At 35.8% G+C, this 20,096-nt stretch overlaps 1 protein-coding gene across 7 annotated transcripts in view; it reads left to right on the top strand.

Moving 5' to 3' along the window:
- AGTPBP1 (ATP/GTP binding carboxypeptidase 1) overlaps positions 1 to 20,096 on the top strand; it is a 59,636-nt gene that overhangs the window by 12,277 nt on the left and 27,263 nt on the right. For 6 of the 7 annotated variants that reach the window (XM_010122234.2, XM_086770219.1, XM_086770218.1 and 3 more), the window contains 13 exons: positions 1,273 to 1,310; positions 2,745 to 2,953; positions 3,412 to 3,589; positions 5,633 to 5,730; positions 6,763 to 6,879; positions 7,480 to 8,195; positions 11,727 to 11,810; positions 12,090 to 12,176; positions 12,270 to 12,418; positions 14,397 to 14,484; positions 15,176 to 15,320; positions 17,959 to 18,112; positions 19,312 to 19,492. In XM_010122234.2, the coding sequence (XP_010120536.1) occupies positions 1,273 to 1,310; positions 2,745 to 2,953; positions 3,412 to 3,589; positions 5,633 to 5,730; positions 6,763 to 6,879; positions 7,480 to 8,195; positions 11,727 to 11,810; positions 12,090 to 12,176; positions 12,270 to 12,418; positions 14,397 to 14,484; positions 15,176 to 15,320; positions 17,959 to 18,112; positions 19,312 to 19,492 (2,244 nt within the window). The remainder of the gene's footprint in view (positions 1 to 1,272; positions 1,311 to 2,744; positions 2,954 to 3,411; positions 3,590 to 5,632; positions 5,731 to 6,762; positions 6,880 to 7,479; positions 8,196 to 11,726; positions 11,811 to 12,089; positions 12,177 to 12,269; positions 12,419 to 14,396; positions 14,485 to 15,175; positions 15,321 to 17,958; positions 18,113 to 19,311; positions 19,493 to 20,096) is intronic. The other variant, XM_086770220.1, reaches the window with a different exon arrangement.

Here is a 20,096-nt window from a genome sequence, read left to right as displayed (position 1 = left end):
TAGCTGTAGTACTGGTAAAAGAATGTATTTCTTTTTCTCTCTAATATTCCTGCATGGAAACTGTACAGTGCTTATCCTCCAATCAGGAGGAACAGATCAAGACAATCCCATCGTTTTTCAATTTGTTGAATTGGGTCCCACATCTCCTTTGTGTTTTTAGAGTGATAATATGTTTTAATTTCTAATTGATTTTTCTTTCTGTTTTACTTCAAAGCAATTACAGACTCTCAGAGCAAGATAATAAAACACGAAGTAGGAAGCACTAGCAGTGTCTAGTGGGCTATTGTGTTTAAAAAAGAAAAAAAAATTCCACTGTGTACCTTAAAGCAGTGACTTTAGATTCTGTCCCCCTCCACATATTTTTCTTTTTTTTTTTTTTTTTTTAAATTGAATTTAGGGGTAAAAAGAAGTGGGTCTAACTGGAGATAGCCCTTTCTTTGCACACTAACACCTTTCTGAAGTACATACCTGTGGAAACCAGAATTTTTCATCTGATTAGCAAAATAATAATCTCATGTTGTTCGTATTCTAACTTCAGTACAAAAAAAAATAGTGTTAACATTATCTAAATCTGTTATTTGAGGTCACTGGAGTATCTTTTTAAAAAATGCTCTACCCGTTTAAGCCTCAGCTAAAATTAGAGATGTGAATTTACTATTCTGTGATGTGAGTAATTGTGATATCCTTGTTTATGGTCTAAGATCAGATACATGAAGTCTATCTTTACGAAGAGGGTAAAAATAAGTATATACATTTTCTAGTTGTACATTTTTAGTTAATTGAGATCAGATCTTTGTGTACAAGAAAAATCTTACATTGACAGTCTTGTATTGTAGTCCAGGTTGATGAAGATTTCTCCTCAATGTATTAATACACTGCTAGTTTAGACCTACAGTTTTCTAAAATAGTGTCTTTTGCTTTGTGGAAGTACTTGTTCTGCTGTATGAGCAGCATGAGTTTCAGAAATATCTCATACATTGAGTATGATTCATAAACATTATGTTGTCACAGTGGTTTTTTGCAAAGGCTGAAAGTTTGTATAGCCATTGCATTGATATTTTAAAATTTCACCATCAGACTTCAGATATAGCAGAGATTAATGATATTTTATTAAAATCGAATGTTCAAAGCAAAGTCTGTGATACAGTGCAACCAGGAAAACATGTAGATGCTAAATAAATCTGTTCACAGTAAATAATTTGTATAGCTTTACAGTTGTAGATTAAGCTTACTGGTTGGTTGTTGTTTTGACTTTTCTTGTTATGTTGACAGGATTGCTTTAGACACGCTGGCTGCATTGCTAAAATCAAGTAAGTGTCTGACTACAAGAAACTGTTTGTCTAGTTGAGATACATACGTATCTGTGTGTGTATATCTACACAGAATAAAGTGAATATTAAGTCTTTGGCCCAAACAAAATCAATGCTAGGAAATTTGGAAATAAGGCTACAGTTTTATCTGCAGTCTCTGGTGCTTTAATATTTATGTAGTACATACATATATGTTTAATAATTAGTTATTGTCTCTTCAGTTACACAGTAGAAAGGCTGCACTGCTTTTTCTGGATCCAATGTGAAGAAATAGACCTTTACAGTCACTCACCTCAGTCCTTTAGTAATTGATACCTATAGCTTAACTGTGCATCTTCTTTATACATACATCTGAAAATATCTGTTGGATGGCAGAGGAAGGTACAGGGTTTCTTCAGTTACCTTTCTGAGTTATTAGGTCTTGGATCCTAATGACAAGTCTGTCAGTGATGCTCATGAAGTGGAACCAAGCATAACAAAATGGTGGTGTTTTCCCAGACATTGGCTATCGTGGTCGGTAGCGGTGGATCCTGACAAATATAATCTCTGCAGATTTTGCACAAGTATTGTAACTGACAAGGAATTAAAAACTAATTCTCTCCAAACAGTTGTATAAAAGCTGCAACATTTCTAGTAGTTTTAGTGGAGTTGGACAAGATCTGAGATGGGATTAGATTTGCAGAAAACCCTTTCAGGCAAATGACAGGAAACTTCTGCAGCGATTATTAGACGATGCTGAGTTTTCCCGTGTTTGGGAACATGTTTCCCCTGTTCCCACACATCAGTGTGATGCCTTGGTCTTACAGATTTGTGTAATTACTCATTTTGGAATTCTCCTTGGGAAAGAAGTATTTCCGAATTATTGTCAGTTTTCTGTTCTGAGAGGTTTTGACATTGTAACATCCTACACTTTACTGTTTTTAGGAAAATATTTACTTATATAATCTCTGGTGTGTAGAGTCCAGTTGTCATACTGATTACGCAGTATTTGGGGTAGAGGTATTATGAGTTCATCAAATCTGAGTGATAGTTGCTGCAAAACTGTATGGATTACAAACGGTGAGAAGTTTGTTTCGAATCTTGTGTCTATGCAGTGTATGTGCTTAAATATAGATACGCTTTATATAAACTTTTTTTTTTTATTTGCTAGCTGACAGTCTTTTACAGTTACCTTTAAGTGTAATGCACACTGTTCTTCTGGAAAATCATGAAAAATTACATGCAATATTACTCTGAAGAATGAAGGGTAGACTACTGACCGTAGTGGTTTCTGTTTAGGTTGATATAAAACTCTGCTAAGCATGCCTAAAATACTACCTTAAATTAAACTATGCAGTTACTTTGGTAAAAAAGAATAATGTTAACTTTTATTTGAAAATAATATTGAAGTAATTGGGCAATTTTTAATTTTCTTTCCTAACTTTTTTTATAAAGAAACAAATGCCAGGAGAGCAGTAGACAGAGGATATGTGCAGGTGCTTTTAATGATTTATGTTGATTGGCACAGTCATGATAGTCGACACAGATACATGCTGATACGTAAAGGAGTTTTACAGTGCATTAAAAGTGTTACAAACATCAAATTGGGAAGAAAAGCATTCATTGATGCCAATGGGATGAAAATTCTTTACAACACTTCACAAGTAAGTTTATCTCAGGGTTTTTTTGTTGTTGTTGTTGTTGGTTTTGCCTCTTAGGCTTTAAAAACACATCCATAGTTCTTTTATGATAACCATCGTCATTACTGATTATGGGGCTAGGATTACTTTCTGTACTTGACTAAAGCGAAGTGAAAGAATACAGAGTTAAATTCATATTTGCTATTATTTGGCTGTGGCTATCTCTGGGAGGAGCTATTAAACTTAATTTTAAAAAAGAGGGGAGGGAAAAGTCTTTTAATATTGAAGTCTGGCTTTTTAAAAAAGCTGAATTTGAGATGGTAGAAGTTCTTCTGGCCTTCAAAGGAACCTTAGCAAAATTTACTGTAAACAAAATACTTAGCAATTTAGAATTATGGAAATGCTAGAAATCTGTAAAACAAATGTAGTTTGGCTCTTAGTGTGAGAGTTTTCTCTTCTCTTCATTATTTTGCTGTTAATAGGAGTGCCTTGCAGTAAGAACTCTTGATCCCCTTGTCAACACATCCAGCCTAATAATGAGAAAATGTTTTCCTAAAAATCGTCTTCCTTTACCAACTATTAAAAGTGCTTTCCATTTCCAACTCCCAGTTATTCCTGCCAGTGGTCCTGTGGCTCAGCTGTACAATTTACCTCCTGATGGTATGGTAATTTTGTAATATTTTATCTTTGACTATATCTAACATAGCTTTATGTAAGGTGGAACCAATTGCAGTTATTTGTGTTCTCCACTAAAACTTTGACTCGGAGACTCTTCTCAGTTAGCAAAGAGTCTGTGACATTTAGTGTGGAGCACTGATTTCTAATGTTAAGTTTTAACTGATGAAAATTTTGTCTACGCATATGTGGTTATGTTTCTGAGATATAAAATGTGATGTTCATCAAACTGAAGTGTAAAGCAAAGGCTGTACATATTAGTCTACAAACTTAAATGAACTGTCTTTTTAACTCACTTATATACATTCTCCTATGTGAAATCTAATGTAATGTACATCTTGTTTTACAGGACTGTATATTCCTTGATTTCTTTCTGTTACTGTAGTAAACTGGATGTAGTGAATTTAGATTAACATATGGCATTTGAAGCACTGTTTTTGAATTAATATGGTTATTCCTTCATGTGCAAGATGAGAGAAGTAGAGCTGCTTTCTCGGACTATTACTGTGTCTTAGGCAACACTTGTCTGCAACACATTTGTATGGTGCTTTGTATGATATAGATTCATCCCATTCTGAACAGCTTTCATTATTTTTGGATAATTAATGTTTAATGCATTTTCAGATAATTGTGAAACAGCTTGGTACCTGGGTAAGCAACTGATTAAGTTGCTGTCAGAAAGTTACTCTAAAATAAAGAGGCAAAATCAGACTTTTTAATGTCTTACTATATAAACAAAATGTGATCACAATCTGAATGAAGACAGCTATCTGATTGGGGTTCATACGGTTCAGACTCAAACTGCAGGAGTTTAGAGTTTGTTTATGTTTTCTCTTCAACATAGAAAATAGATTTAAAAGTGTGTTCCAAAATCCACAAAAATGAAACCTCTACTTAATACAATATTTTTGATATTCCATAATAGCTATTTAGAAACTTCCTATTCTAATGAAGTAGACTACTGATAGGTTTTGTTTTATTTTTTTTTCTAATAGGTTTGTTATCTATTAAGCAAAGAAATGAAAAATTTAAGAAAATAAGATACGTAGGATTTTCTTTTTAAGGAAAAACTTCTGTCTTAAAAGATATGTAGAATGTTCGGGGGGGTACAGCTCTGAGTTTATTAAAATTATAATCTTGTATAGTCAGCATTGTAAAAGCAACACAGATAATCATTCTGATTTACAGTATAATTTGTAAACCTCTGAGTGAGCCTTTTACTGGCAATCAGCAAATTTCCTACATGGAAAACGCTCTTTCAGAAAACATAACAAAAAAACCCTACACTCAAACTGCATGAGATTTCTAGAAAAAGAACAAATTTGCTGCTGGAAAGCAGAACATCTGCCAGAATAACTGGTTAATGCCCACTTCCACATATTAGTGACCTAGCCCAATTCTTGTTAGTCATGTGTAAACAATTAGTTTGCTTCCTCTTGTTTTTCTTTGTTAAAAATGAAGAAAGTCCTAGATCCTTCAATGTACTGGGTCTCCAACTCAAGTAGAATTCAGTCATTAGTGTCTGGATCAATACTAGCTGACTTGACTGAAAGATTCTGAGACCTCAATTTTTTCTTTTTTAATGTGGTCATCATTACTTACTTGAAGAAAAGATGTCAGAGCCATCTCATGTTGTGCTGACCTCAAACTGTGCTGAGGTGTTCTTGGCACATCCACATTGTAAAGTATTTCTAATGGCCATCTGCTGTCTTGCTGTTTTTTGGTGGGGCCAGAGGGGGTGTTAAATGTTTTCTGGTTTTGTTTTGCTTTGTTTAAACCAGAGATCTTTGTTTTGACTTAAAACTGTATGGAAATGTAATAAATTTTATCTACAGTATTGTCAAACAAGCATTTTGTTTTGTAAATCTGGTAATAGTAACTATGTTTACTTGTTGGTTGTCACATTTTTTTTTTTCAAGTGGTAAGTAAAAAAGAAAATAAACCCAGAACATATAATTTTTTTTTTTTTTTAGTATGTGTATTGGATTAAATGCATATTCTCCATTTAAAACTTTTTTTGTTTCATAGTGGATGATGTAGTAGATGAAAGTGATGACAACGATGATGCTGAAACAGAATCAGAAATTGAAACCGAAAACGATGATGACAAGGACCAACATTTTAAGGTTGGTATGAGACAAAATTAACAGGCAAATATCAGGCACAACAGCTTTTGATTTTTTTTTTTTTTTTTAAGTTGTTTGTATCATGTATACAGCCATATGTTTTAAGTGTTAAAAAGAGTTTCAGGAAGTTTTCAGGGCAATTTCTAAAATTAAAAAAGCTCCTGAAACTTATTGCAGGTGGATGCTGCTTGAACATATCAGCCTTTTGTTGTTCACTTTGCTTCAAGATTTTTATCAAAACCGGTTTGCGTCACACTTGGTGTGTTTGGAGTATAGTGGAACAAAACTGCAAACTCCCTTAGCAGTGTTTTGCTCCCCACTTGTACTTCTCTCAGCTCTCTCTTCCCACCTACACTGCTCAGTATGTAGGAGCTGCTCTTTTTCCATCATTCTGGAGTGGGATTAACTAAGTCAGTGTTTCAGCAAGGTGACTTTGAAATTCTGCCAACGTAGAGGTAGAGATCAGACCTCTCACTGTTGTGTCACTTTGCGAGGGTCTTGTTCTGCTCTCCAGCTGCTAGTCAAGACATAAAAGGACATTTGGTCAGGACTACCTTATTCAGTGTTTTTGTCTAACATGTAATTCAGGTGTTAATTGAATTGTCTGTCCATGGACTGGAATGACAAATTTTGTTCAAGGCTCTCATGAGTCCTCATGAAGGGACTATCTTCCATAGAAGCAGTTATTCGTTTGTCACTACAGTCAGATCAAATCTCCACATTCTAAGTTGCAATAGTGGGATTATGTACAGATCTCATGTAGAGTGTAGTCTGATGTCTGTGCGTAATACAGTTGGATGAAAACAAGAAAGTTGAAATGCTTGTAATATTTCTATTGAAGTGAACACTTTGGCATACTAATAAGTCTGAGCTGCTTAAACCTTCATGGTGAAAGGTGCTGTTCAGCTAATTTTGAAATGGTAATATTCAGCTTTGAAAGCATGGATGTGTCAGAAGTGAAAGGTGAATGTAATTAGTTTAAAAGTTCATTCATTCTGAATGCAAGATTAATTTGTTCTAGTTCTCTTCCAGAATGATGATATTGAGACTGATATTAATAAACTGAAACCTAGACAGGAACTGGGAAGACCCATAGAAGAACTGAAAATGTATGAGCAATTTTTCTCAGAACTTTCAGAAAACTTTCAGGTAAAGGAAACAATTGCCAGTGCATTCCTTGTCATCATAGGTTGACTCTGCAATACGCTTTGACATTCTTCCTGGGTGGGTAGTTCCTCTAGCCAAAAAATAGCAGTCTGCAGTTCTAGAGCTACATATAAGAGTGCTTTATAGTGAGTTATTTAGTTAAATGTTATGGATTACTTTAATTTGACTGAGAAGGGGACTTTGGACAGATATAAAGGAAAACTGTTTTCTGATGTCTGATTATTGCATGCAGCAGAAAGTAAAATAGTAAGAAAGGCCATGAGATTTCTGACAGAGATTCACTGTATGAGGTATTTCCTCAAATGTGGTGCACTTCTACAAAATAGTTGGTTAGTATACCTGGGGAATTGCCTTGACCTGATAATTTCTAATTGATGAACTACTTGTTTATTGCTTTGATGTTATCTTGTAAAATCTGAAACTTCATTGCTGTGTTCATGTAAGTTTAAAACAGAATAACTGTAGTCTTTTAAATTACACTCATTTTGGACAATGAAAGAGAAAGGTTTCTAATATGAATGAAACTTTAGGAACTGTTTACTTTTAAATAAATCTTTAATTTTTTTTTTCTGATTTTTTAAGGAATATGACTTAGTTTCCAAGGAACCAAAGCCTTTTGTACCTGATGCAAATCTGGGTGGACCTATTGTTGTTCCTACAGCAGGAGAGGAACACTCTGCTGAAGCAAATCAGTCAATGAAAGGAGTTTCTTTGAAGGAGTGCAATCCTTTGTTGACAGAGGAATACAACAGAAGGCCAGCCTTTCTGGAACTACCAAAGAAAGACACTATCAAAGACAGTAGTAGTAGTTTACATCAGCAAAATGATCAAAGAAACCCACTTCCATCATGCCAGTGTCTAAGCCAGGAAATTGTGAAAGGCTTGGACAGAATCAGTCTGCAGAACAGTACAAAAAATGATCAGTATTACGGTACAGGGTGTGTAATAAAGAAAGAAAGCAAAACTAGCCTTACGCCACTTGCTTGTAGTAAACCTTGTGAACATGTTTCACCCTGTGGAAGTAGCCTCTTTGAAGGATCATCTGTCCAGCTGGGAAAACTCTGCTGCACTGGAGCAGATTCAGAGGAGGAGGATTCCCGATCTAGTTCATCAGGGGAACAAGTTGTACTTGAGACTTCTGATGTATCACCAGTTCATGACTGTGATCTTTATATTGAAATGGTAAAAACTACAAAATCTATTCCTGAATATTCAGAAGTGGCCTATCCAGATTATTTTGGCCATATTCCACCCCCATTTAAGGAGCCTATTCTGGAAAGGCCATATGGGGTACAGAGGTGAGTTACCGTACTCCTCTTTTGTTGTTGTTTATGTTCACTTGAGAAACAATCTTTAGGATGAGATTAACAGGCACATATACAATTTTACTTTTTCATCTAAAACTATCTTCAGTGAAAAATAGTTTGAAGGTAGGTGAATAGGCATTGATCAATGCAGAGCCATAAGCAAGAACACAATTTAATTCTGTAATTGCTAATTCTAATTCTGTAATTCAGTTTCTAAATACTAAGTTTAATTTACCATTTCCCTTTTTGCCTTTCCACCATCCCCTCTCTAATTTTTGTAGTTTGTTTAAAAAAAAAAAAACAATAACTGAAAAACTAAACAACCCACAAAAAAACCCACCTCAATGTTCCCTTTGGGTCTTAGCAAAGATAGGACAGTTAATAGTTTAAAGATACTTCAACTCTTGTCTTTGCTGTACTAACAAAGCTATGTTTCAGGAAAATGTAGTGGGAAAAATTACTACATTTAAGTTGGGTTTTTTTAGTTTTTCCAGTATGACAGAATGTAGAGGTAACAAGTGCTGAGGAATGCAGTTTGTGTTAGATCCTGCAGAATGACACACAATAAACACAGAACAAAAAATAAAACAAACCAACAAAACACATCAACACACCTATTTATTTCTTCACTAAGAGATACTAGGAGGTAGTGAAGGGTGATGTGACTCTTAAGAATAAATTGCAGAGGTGGTATGAAGAGCTGTTTCGTGCATAATAAGTTACTATAAAGACAAATGAGCATGTTAGCAGAACATGTTGTTCTAGTGTGAAATCTTGCCACTTAATGAGTAGATTGAATGTTTTTAGCTTTACCAATTTAATGAGATTCTTCATATTTACATTTAGTTATTAAGATGATTAAGAGATTAAGTGTCTTTGGGAGGTGTAGTTAAAATCTGTTTTTAAAAAAAAGCTATTTCACAAGTGTTGTAAAAAAAAAAGTGATCTTTCTAGTGAAATGGCCAAGTGTTGAAACACTAATGATGTAGTGAATATACCGTTACTAGAAAGCACTGTTCAATTTTGAAGGAAAAGAATCTTCCCTATAAACTTATTTTTTAGATAGATTCAGCTGACTTAGAAGGAAGGTAGTATTGAGTCAGAAATCACTTAAGAACTGCGTTGTACGAAAACCTTACAAATCTTCATATATGTTTTAGTAGTACTTACTAATTCTGAACTTTCCTAACTAAAAGTGAGTGAAGTAATAAAACATGTCATTCCAATGCTTGACCTTCTTGGATATAAAGCACTGTATTAACTCTGACTTTTAACCAACAAACCTACTTGTGTGGTTATACATAAGGCTGTTTTCTAAACCATGAAGGTAATTCTAGAGTATATTTTATTTTAACTTTAAAATAATGTATTTTTATTGTATTTTCTATGTTGAAAGTAGCTTTTTTTTTCGGTCTTGTGTGAAACAAGAATGAAATATGAGGTAATATTGCTAAACTTGAATCGAAAATCCAGCATCCCCTTTTTAAGGTACACTATTGTAAGAGTTGAGTTCTCTACAAATGATTCAGTCTTGTTACTGCAATGTAACACATTTCTGAGAGGGGAACCTGTTTCAAAAGGCCTTAATATTTTTAGGAATTTATAGTTTATAGGAAAATGGTAAAAATGAGTTTGGTAGGAGACATGGAGAAGCTTTTAAGTCTTTTACGAAGCTGTGTCCAAACTCTTTCAGCATTTGGTGGGATTTATGGTCTCCTTAATGTAAGCGGTTAGTCACTACTCATCAGCTGACTCTTCTTTAGAAGACAAATGGTTTCCTTAATACATCCTTGTAATTTAAGAAAATATAGGGGGTTGAGGTGGGGAGTTAGTGGATTTTCTTTTTACTTCTTTTTAGACAAATGTGGTGTGGAGTTACGTTGTTTTGTTTTGTTTTAATCTTGCAATATGCTAGGGAGTGCAATGTTTTTGAATTTGTGCTTTGGAGTGCTTTTGCTTTTTTGTCTACAATTAGTAACATGTAACTTTCACCAAATGTCTTGCTAAAATATTATTGCTTGGAAGAATATCATTGAGAATAAGTGATTTAGATTTTTCTACCTTTTAGGGAAGAAAATTATTGTATAATGCGATACAATATAAATTTGGGGTTCCTGCTTTTTTCCATTTCTTAAAACTTGAGGTCTTTTTTTTGTTGTACGCTTTAGTATTTTCTAATTGTTTAGTATTTTCTAATCATCTGACACTTAGAAGTGATCATTAGGTAAACTGGGATCCACAAAGGACTAACCTATAAACACAGCTCTACATCAATAGTGTTTGTTTTGTTGTTTTTTTTTCACTTTAATTATCCTAAAATAGTTTCTCTTTTCTCTTGGTTTTTCGGAACTTGAAAATGTCCCCTACTACTTTGCCTTTTTGAGTGCATCTTGAATGCTATTTCTTCTTTCCTTTTGTCTACATTGGCTATTACTATGGGATTTGAATGTCTGATATTCACTCATGGATTTTGTGTTGGCAAAACTCCTGTGATGACAGGAAGTATTATGACCCTTTAGAGCTGAGGCGTACTGAGATCTAAGGACTTGTGTAAGATCAAGTGCAAGATCAAAAATCTGTAGTTCTGCCCTAGGCTGAACGTGATCAGATAGATTGTGGTGAGTCAGCTTTTTTACAATTTTGTCAGTACATTAGATATGTGACTTCTCTTCCAGTTAGTTTTAATTTGATAAGAGGTGCTAGAGTTATGCACTTATCTTCTTTTTTTTTTCTCATTTGTTAACAATATTTATTTTAATTAAATGGAGAATTTCCAGCCTGAACGTACTTTACCGCTCTGTTCCTGTATTCTTCCTTGTTAATCTGCCTCCTTTTCTTCTTATTGCAGGTGCTGTGCAAGCTTTTCCACACAGCTCTGCCACTATATTTCATTCTTGAACTGCAACACATTCTTACTTTTCCAAACCAGGACCTAGATACTGCCAGTTGTGCAATGGTTTTATGATCTGGATAAACATACACCTGACATTTGGCTGACATCACCAAATTCATTCTTATTTGTTACCTAGTCAATAAATGAACCTAGATCTCCAGAGGTGAAAAGCTAGTGCACTAACACACTCACTGCATGGCCTACTCTCTAAAACTCTTTCATTTTAATCATGGTCAGACTCATGTAAGTTACTAATGTTATCAAGTGCTGTCCTGGATTAAAGCATTAACATAAGTAATGTTTGAGTAATTCCTGCTTCTACTATAAAGTATGAAATGGTGCTTTTTTTTTTTTTTGTAAGATAAAATCCAAGTGAGTTGTGTGCATGAAAACTCAGTTTCCTCACATACAAATGATGGACTCAGTCAGCTGTGAATGCAGGTGTTTAAACTTAAGTACACTTACAGTTTGTGCACATAAGTGGGGGTGAGGGTGATGTCTCTTTGAAAATCTGTCCCACTGTCTTCATGTCAACTTTGTTAGTTTTCATTGTTGTATGAGGTGATTTCTCTTTTGTAATTGGAAACAGTATGCAACAATTTAAATGAGAAATCTCCTTTTTATTTTAGGACAAAAATCTCGCAGGATATTGAAAGACTGATTCATCAAAATGACATTATAGACAGAGTTGTGTATGACCTTGATAATTTGAGGTAAGTTTTTACCCTTCTGAAAACAATATTCAGCAAATACTCTAAGCCTGTTCTACTTTATTTGTGATATGATTTGTAATAATTAAAGCAGTACTATTATGATAGACTTCAATGAAAATTTCATCTCATGTAGCACTGTGCTATCCAGGCTTTACAGAAAGGTTCAAAGTAATTTCTTAATTATTTAGCCCCAAGTGTGGGCTAGAATAAACTTAATGAGTTTGTGTTAGTTAAGTTTGTTTTATTCATTTTTGGTCCCTTTAATTTTTCTACTCATAGTTGTTCCATACCAGAGGAAGCAGATGTTTTGAAGTTTAATTCCAAATTTGAATCTGGAAACCTGCGCAAAGTTATTCAGATCAGGAAGTAAGATATTTCAACTGTTGTTTTCACACATAAAGCCTTTTATTTCTGCTTCTTAAAAAACCCACAATTTATTTGTTTTTTGTTAATCTTTAGAAACGAGTATGATCTAATTCTGAACTCTGATATAAATAGCAATCATTATCATCAATGGTTTTACTTTGAAGTCAGTGGAATGAAAACTAGCATTGGTTACAGATTTAACATCATCAACTGTGAAAAGTCGAACAGTCAGTTTAACTACGGTAAGATACATTTCCCATACTCTGAGAAGAAATACATAGAAATACATATGTATTAGGCAGCTCAGCTTTTTCCTTCTCTCCACCTCAGGATCAGTAATATATTTATGTTGTCAGATCAATTCTTTTTTAATAGTATTGCTAGAAAATGTTTTGACAAATTTCAGTTAAAAATAAAAAAAAGTATCTTAAAAGACTGGTTGTCAGGTTTTGAAATAGTTTTTTGTTTTTTTTTTTTTTTAAATGAGGCCAAAGCAGAACAAATTTACTGGTGGCTGCAGCTAAAATTTGTCATAAGACCATTGTAGGGGGAACAACACCAAAGACTGTTGATCTACTGTCCTGGTTCTGGCCAGGATAGAGTTAATATTTACCTGAGCTGGGTGGAGAACTGAAGCTGGTAGCCCCTATGGCTGGGATAGTTAACTAATTAGCTAACAGCTGGGGTTAATTTACCCAAATTAGCCAAAGGGCTATTCCATCCCATCTGACATCATGCTCAGTATATAAGTGAGGAGGGTGCTGAAGGGAGGCCCTGCTAGTTGGAAGAGACTGGATGTGGAGATCTGTTGTGAGCTATTGTACTGTATTTGTGTTCCATCACTGTCTTGTTTTCTTCTGTCATTACTGTTAAATTTACTTTTTGTTCAATCTCAACCCATGTGTTTGGTTTTTTTTTTCTGGTTTTCTTTTGTTTGTCAAATCTCCTCCTATTCTCTCGGAGAGTGGGGGGAGTGAGAGAGAGACTGCGTAGTCTGGTCCCCGTTGGGGCTGAACTACGACATCTACACAGGTACAAGAAGAATGATAACTGTAATCAGTAGTCCCTTTCTGAATAGAGGTGTATTTTCAGATATGAAAGTAAGAAAAGACATTCTTAAACAGTTTTGTTGTATTGATGGGAAGAGAGGCACATTATTTGAGAAGGAAAAGTAAGTCTCCTTTGAAATTATGAGATTCATAGAGGACTGTTGCAGTTTCCAGCGAGTAGTGTTTGCTGCTTGTACCTCATCCAAGAGTTCAGGCTTATTGAATATGCCTTTCTTCCACGTGGAGGTGGGGGTTGGGGGGCAGGGATGTAATTCAGCTTAAAACTATTTGTTTTTTGAGGCTTTTTCTTTCTGGATTTTCTGGAATTAATCCTTTAGGAAGGCAGGGAAGAAGCTCCCCTCTACCCCTACCTCAAACTCTTGGGCGGAGTAACATTGTACTCTTCTTTGTCATAATTGTACAATTCACATCAATAAATTCCAAGAATACCAAGTAGTTTGACCAGTAGTAAAATGCTTTTAAATTATTTACTAATCTTTGTTACCTTAGATCTTCATTCATATGTTGCATATACTTACCTGATAGTTGCTTTTGTTTTTAAGTACACTGAGTCAGTCAATGTGTTTGGCTTATTATCTAACTAGTAAATAAGGTTTAATTAATATGTATTATTTTATACTCCATCTTCATATTAATTACTCAACTTAAGTATATTCTCCAAAAAATACAAACTTTAAAGAGTTACTGTTTAAAAAAAAAACCAACCAAAACAAATTGTCCTGAAACATCAGTTATTTTCCTGCTATCCCCATGAATGGATGATAGTATCATTTTTTTTGTATTCTCTTTGAAGCCTTTTTGTAATGATGAGTTGAATGGAGTGGGACTCTACGTTTCTTAGAGTTTACCATTCATGCTAACCACAGCTTTCATGTAAACATTTCATTTTAGTTTTCTATAGGTCTGGTTCTTTTTTTATTTAATTTGTTATTTTCTGAAAGTTAGGATGATGAGGGGAGAGGGAGAAGAATCTTTTGTCACCTGGCTGAAAGAGTGGAAAATACTCAGGCATTCATTAAAAGTAACTCTATGAGTAAATGAGTATAGATAGTTTAGCGACTTGCATATAACTGTTGATGTGCTCCATTACTGCTAAGATCTTGATGTTTAATATGAAGCATTAAAGTGAGACACACTTTTTTTCTTTAAGGGATGCAACCCCTCATGTATTCTGTTCAAGAAGCATTAAATTCTCGACCATATTGGACTCGTGTTGGAACAGATATTTGTTACTATAAGTAAGTACACCAATCAAACATACAGCAACTATTACAATGAATATTAGTATGAGGTACAATATTTGAGGTGAAATCTTTGCTTCTGAGTTTGGTAGTTCTGTTTTAGTTGTTTTGTAGTGAACAGAGTTTTCTTCCTGAGTTACTATAGAGAGTTACAGAAGTGATTGCAATATATAGGGTCTTATTTTGTTAGCGCACTGCTAATATTTAAGCTGTTCCTCTTTTATACATTTGTCAGAAATTGCATACTGTTCCAGAGATGCTTTTAAGGGAATATATATATACATGCTTACTTGAAATCTTAAAAATAATTTCCAGTAATACTGATTACATGGTGCTTGTGATTAGTCTCCTGTATTCTATGGTGGGATCATTGTAGAGCAATCCTGGAACAAAGAGTGAGATGGTACAGCATATCCTTGCATTACCCTTCTTAGTTGACAGTTTGCTTATTTTAGGTTTTGTTTTTGTTTACCCACTTTTTCCCCAATGTGAATGAACCTGTATCACTGCTATAATAAAGATCTTTACAGATGGGGGGGAATCAGGTACTTAACCTGCATGTACGCAGAAGAGAAATACAGTTATTAAAAATCTTCCTGGCTGTTACAGTATGTATTCAGGAATAATCAATGATAAGAAAAAAAACCCAAACATTCTGATGTGTTTATTACCTTAATTTTACTCTTAGGAATCACTTTTCAAGAAGTTCAATTGCTGCTGGAGGTCAGAAAGGAAAATCTTATTACACAATTACATTCACAGTGACTTTCCAACATAAAGATGATGTCTGCTACTTTGCTTACCATTATCCATATACATACTCAACTTTAAAGGTGAGAAGATTATGATTTGTTCAGTAGATATTTATACTTTTGGACAGTGGGAAACATAAGCATTCATGAGTTAATTCTTTATATTTCTTTTTGTAAAGTTCAAAATTCTCCTTAAAATGGACAATTTTCATAAAATATTAGTGTTCAGACTGGCAAACAGTGTAGATTGTTCTAAAGAACTATCCCTGGAAAAAGAAAATTGATGCATGCTGAATAAGTTTTCTGGGAATCATAATTCATAATTGACTGGAAGTGGTGCTAATGGAATGAAGTGTTTGTGTTTGAGTCAAATTACTCATACCCTGCTGTCCTACTTATACCTCTTTATAGCAGACATATTTGAGTTACTATACTTACAGAATCATAGAATCATTATGGTTGGAAAAGACCTCTGAGATCATCAAGTCCAACCATCAGCCCAACACCACCATGCCTACTAAACCATGTCCTGAATTGCCACGTCTACACGTTCTTTAAACGCCTCCAGGGATGGTGACTCCGCCACTTCCTTGGGCAGTGTGTTCCAGTGCCTGATCACTCTTTCAGTAAAGAAGTGTGTCCTAATACCCAACCTAAACCTCCCGTGCCACAACTTGAGGCCATTTCCTCTTGTCCTATCACTAGTTACTTGGGAGAAGAGGCTGACATGCACCCTCCTACAACCTCCTTTCAGGTAGCTGTAGAGAGCTATGAGGTCTCCCCTCAGCTTCTTTTTCTCCAGGCTAAACAACCCCAGCTCCCTCAGCTGCTCCTCATAAGACTTATGCTCCAGACCCTTCACCAGCTTTGTCACTCTTTTCTGGATGCGCTCCAGCACCTCTATGTCCTTCTTGTACTGAGGGGCCCAAAGCTGAACACAGTATTTGAGGTGTGGGCTCACCAGTGCTGAGTACAGGGGGACAATCACTTCCCTAATCCTGCTGGCCACACTGTTCCTGATATAAGCCAGGATGCTGTTGGCCTTGTTGGCCCCTGGGCACACCGCTGGCTCATGTTCAGCCAGCTGTCTGCCAGTACTCACAGGTCCTTTTCTGCCAAGCAGCTTTCTAGCCACTCTTCCCCAAGCCTGTACCGTTGGATGGGGTTGCATGTACCCAAGTACAGGACCTGGCACTTGGCCTTGTTGAACCTCATACCATTCACCTCGGCCCATCAGTCCAGCCTGTCCAGATCCTTCTGCAGAGCCTTCCTACCTTCAAGCAGATGGACACTGCTGCCCAGTTTGGTGTCATCTGCAAACTTACTAAGGGAGCACTCAATCCCCTCATCCAGATTGTTGATAAAGTTATGAAACAAGACTGGCCCTCAAACTGAGCCCTTGGGAACACTGCTTGTGACTGGCCACCAACTGGATTTAACTCTGTTGACCACAGCTTGCTCAGCTTGGCCGTCCAGCCAGTTTTTTAGCCAGCAAAGAGTAAACCTGTTTAAGCCGTGAGCTGCCAGCTTTTCCAGGAGAATGCTGTGGTAGACAGTATCAAACATTTAAGATAATTACAAAATTTTTTTAGGATAATGAATTGGCTAAAGAAGTGTTGCATAGCTTCTAGTACTAAGCAAAAATCTTGGCTTGAATGTTTGTTGGTTGTTCCTGTCATAGCAATAAAAGCAAACTTGAGAATTCAGGGGCCAGTGTGTAACAGCATTGAGTGAAGCTTTTTTACTAAGCCATACTTGCTCTTGGAAGAAATACCTGTTAAAGGAAGTTACAAGTGTTAAAAGCAGCTGCTGCCTCCAGCAGCTCTGGGGCCTGTTGGTTCCTCCTGCGTGGCTGCTGGATTGCAGCCAAGGAATGAAGTATTTGGATCCCTGTCCCAGGCTGATGGATGTGGCTGCTGCTTTCCTGTTTGCTTGTACGTTCAACCACTAGCAAGTCTGAGTGTGTATCCCGAAGAGAGGGAGAGAGAAACACACACACAGACACAGTTGCACATCCCACCCACACCCCTACTATGGCTGGCTACACAGACTGGCACAGACAAGATATAGCCTTCAACAGCACCCATGTGTAACACTGCCATGACTTGCTTAAAAGATAACTCCAGACACCTAAGTCCCTTTCCTCCTCTCCAGCTGGGAAGGATTGCTGTCCACTAGTGAAAGGACACGCCCATCCACTCTCTAGAATCACAGGCACACACACATTTCTGGACAGCTGTCACGGCTCATCCATGCCATCCCCTGTCTGGACCGTGGTCTCTCTTACCTACTGTGTAGCCCTCCAACTTGCAGGCTACTCCAGCCTGATGCTCACTAGTAAACACTCAAACACTTATCTGACAAGCACTCTGCACTTGTCCCTTTACTTGTTATCCCCTTTTGCACTGAAAAGGATCAGATAACCTTAACAAAGCAGAGGTTCTTACCTTCCACATATCCTTACAGTGTCATCTGGTAGAAAATAGTGTACCCTCTGTGCCTTCATCTTCCTCAAAGCAGTTGGAAAAACAGACTCTATGAAGAGCAGTATTCAGTCAGAGATGTAGAGAATGATATTTCATGGTCAAAATTATGATGGGAACTGGAACATTGTTTAGAACAACTGAAAGAAAGATGGATTAAATATTACCTATGGAATACACTGTAATATGTGACTGCAAAAGATTTGAAGCATTTTTTCATTGTGTTTGGGATGAAGATGCATCTTCAGAAGCTGGAATCTACGCACAACCCTCAACAGATATATTTTCGACAAGATGTTCTCTGTGAGACCCTGGCTGGCAACAGTTGTCCCTTAGTCACTATTACAGCTATGCCAGAGTCCAATTACTATGAACATATCTGTAAGTTCAGTAAGTATGACTTTTCTTTCTCATCAATTGAAAGTAGTGTAAAACTAGCTCTTCATGTGTCATAGTTTATCCCCAGTCAGGACCAAGCTACATAGTCTCCTCACAGTGGGACAGGGAGGAGAATTGGTAAAGAAAAGAAGGCAAAACTAATGGATTGAGGAAAAAAAAAGTTTAAGAAAATAATAGAAGAAAACAAAACAGAGATGGAAAATAAACCAAATAACAGCAAATACTGAAGCACATAGTTTACAGTACAATAGTTCACAGCAGATCCTGATGCCAGGCTTCCTCTTGAGTAGCAGGAGGCTCCCCTCAGCACTCTCCTCACTGATACACTGAGCATGATGTCACTTGGGATGGAACAGCCCTTTGGCTGATTTGGGTAAACTATCCCAGCTGTTGGCTAATTAGTAACCTATCCCAGCTGTGTCCCCCAGCCACAGGGGCCACCAGCTCTAGTTCCCCTCCCCACTCAGGTGAAAATTAACTCTATCCTAGACAGAACTAGGACATAATGGGAAAAAAAAAAAGTATTCACTATTGTGCATTGTAAAAATAGCAACATAAAATAAGGTTAATGATTTTCATGACATTCAGAGGCATAGATGTTGAGGATTTGCTTTGTATTTAATAATATTTATTTGTGGTGGTCAGATATTTACATCTGGATATATAAAAGTATATATATTCATGTATTTTAAATCATTTGCTAGATATTTTTGTATGTTGCATTTTACAGACAACAACTATTGGAAAAGAATGCCTGACTTCTGAGTAATGGTTTTCTCCAAATGTTTGGGTTATTTGCTTGTCAAAAAATTTTTCATAAAGCCAATACCTAAGCTACTGTGATTTGAAGTGAGCTTTACTTGTGATAGTGTTCCTCGTTTGTTCCTCCACTCCAGTATTCTTGGTTATTGGAAAAAAAGCCATCATACTTGCCAGCTTAAACTAGCTGTGACTGCATAATTGTCTGATTGAATTTAAAGCTTCATTGTGAGAGTTCTTTAATTAGTAATCCTTACAACAATATTCTGCCAAGCTCTACCAATGATACTAGTACTCAATAATACTCAACTCCCGTATACTGTATTTTGCATTGTAATAAACGAAGCTAGTTGCTACCTCTTTTTTCAATTAACACACTGTTTACTTAGCTTGAATTAACATTTTGCAAATTCTCTGCATGTTTCTTTTAGGGAATCGTCCTTATATTTTCCTAACTGCTCGTGTACATCCTGGAGAGACTAATGCAAGCTGGGTTATGAAGGGAACCCTGGAATACCTTATGAGCAATAATCCAAGTGCACAGTGTTTACGAGAATCTTATATTTTCAAAATCATTCCCATGCTCAATCCAGATGGTGTCATCAATGGAAAGTAAGCATAAGTTTACTCACAAATATGTAGCCTATACTACTATATTACTAAGTTTTTACATCTGTTATTTAAAAAAAAATCTAAATTAATCTCAGAAACACACAAATACAATACTTATTATGAAAAACCCCACTTACAAAATTACTAGGACTTTTCAGCTTTTTGACTTTTTAAAGGCAGATGTGCTGTTCCATGAATTTAAGTTCTATAGAAAGTATTTTCATTTGTTAATGGATATCCATCATTCCTGTGTGACTTGACGTGGGATTTTAATTATCTCTCTGAATTACAGTCTTGGAATGGTGTAGAGTGTTACATAAAAGCACAGCTGCTTTTAGGAAAAGCTTTTAGGAAAAGAAGTTAATGGTTGTCCTGAGAAAGAACAGTCCTTGTATCTGAGAAAACTTTTTATGTAACTTTTCTCCTTTTTTAAATTATAATTTTTAGCAGGATGTTATGGAAATGGCTTTTATCAAATGTTATTAAAAGGGGAAAGTTAATAGATGTGCAAGAGAGAGGGTACTAGAGTATCCTGATTTAATTCAAGTTATTAATGGTAACTCTTTCACTTACTACCACTTTTCTTAGTGAATTTAAGGGATGT

Source organism: Chlamydotis macqueenii, chromosome Z (assembly GCF_036417535.1).
Source record: "Chlamydotis macqueenii isolate bChlMac1 chromosome Z, bChlMac1.mat, whole genome shotgun sequence".
Taxonomy (NCBI): Eukaryota; Metazoa; Chordata; class Aves; order Otidiformes; family Otididae; genus Chlamydotis; species Chlamydotis macqueenii.
Note: the sequence above shows the minus strand (reverse complement) of the source record. Positions and strands in the feature narration are given on the sequence as shown.